The 1,102-nt window shown below is 69.2% G+C and overlaps 1 protein-coding gene across 1 annotated transcript; it reads left to right on the plus strand.

The window, feature by feature from the left end:
* Positions 1–48: 48 nt before the first annotated feature.
* MNEG_6313 (hypothetical protein) lies at positions 49–742 on the plus strand (the record flags this gene model as incomplete). The annotated part of the gene is made up of 2 exons (XM_014045212.1): positions 49–138; positions 389–742. The coding sequence occupies 2 exons, from the start codon at positions 49–51 to the stop codon at positions 740–742; spliced, it is 444 nt and encodes a 147-aa protein (XP_013900666.1).
* Between the last annotated feature and the right edge of the window lie 360 nt (positions 743–1,102).

A 1,102-nucleotide genomic window follows, 5' to 3' on the forward strand; every position in this document is an offset into this window, starting at 1 on the left:
CGGCGGGGGCCCGCGCCCGACGCGGCGCAGGCCATAGACGAGGAGTGGATGGCGGTGCAGCGCAGCAAGGACGGCGCCAAGGGCGGTGGCAAGCGCGGGGCCCAGGGCGGCAGCGGCGACTTTATCGCGGATGATGAGGTGGGGCTTGATTGAACGGGCTATGGGGCGTCATCTGGGGCGTGCTGAGGATGCTGTTTCTTGGTGTCAAGTTGCCGCCTGGACGTCTTGCCCTGCTCGTGTGCCTGCAGCGGGCTGAGAACAAGGGGCTCTGCAGGGCGAGGCTCGGAGGAAGTGTGTCTGAGGCCCCGGCATGCCCAAGAGCATGCGGGGCCCGCCACCCATTCAGGAATGTGTTCAAGCGCCACCGCCGCTCACCCGCAACAATCAGGATTCTGAGGATCAAGACGGCTCGGGGGACGACAGCGACGGCGGCTCGGACTACGATCCCAGCGGCAGCGGCGACGACGATGATGAGGAGGGGGCGGACAGCGACAGCGACAGCGACTACGGCGGTGGCCGTCGCGCAGCTGGCGCCGGAGGTGGCCACAAGCGCAAGGCAAGCGGCGAAGCGGCGGGCGGCGCTGGCACGGATGGCAGCGGCCGGCGCCGTGGGAAGCGGCGGCGCGCCAAGGCGCACGTACTCGCGGCGCTGAAGCAGCTGCTGGAAGCTGTGGGGTCGGAGGGCAGGGGGCTGGACGCGCTCAGGGAGGAGTGGCAGCGGGACATGGCTGAGGCAAAGTGAGCGGAGGGCGCACAGGGACGGGAGGGGCGTGCGCAGCGACCGGTTGTGCCTTAGGCTGGCATTTGCATGTGCGACCGCTGCGGCTGAGTGCGGGGCTTTTGGCCGGGTGGTTAGGATGGTGGTGGAGGTGGTCTCTGCCCAGCCTGGAACTGGAGGTCCCTGCACCTCTTTTGCCCCACAACTGACAGCCGCCTCTAGTTTTGAACCGGACCTGCATCGCACCATACCACCTCCTACCGCGGCCGGCGGCCGCACAACCCCGCCGCTGCAGGCGCACATTGTCCGAGCTCAATGCCTCCCACAGCGCGCGCCGCTCCGCGCTGGACCGCGTGAGCACAGAGCTGGCGCGGCGCGAGCGGC

Source organism: Monoraphidium neglectum, assembly GCF_000611645.1.
Source record: "Monoraphidium neglectum strain SAG 48.87 unplaced genomic scaffold scaffold01014, whole genome shotgun sequence".
Classification (NCBI taxonomy): Eukaryota; Viridiplantae; Chlorophyta; class Chlorophyceae; order Sphaeropleales; family Selenastraceae; genus Monoraphidium; species Monoraphidium neglectum.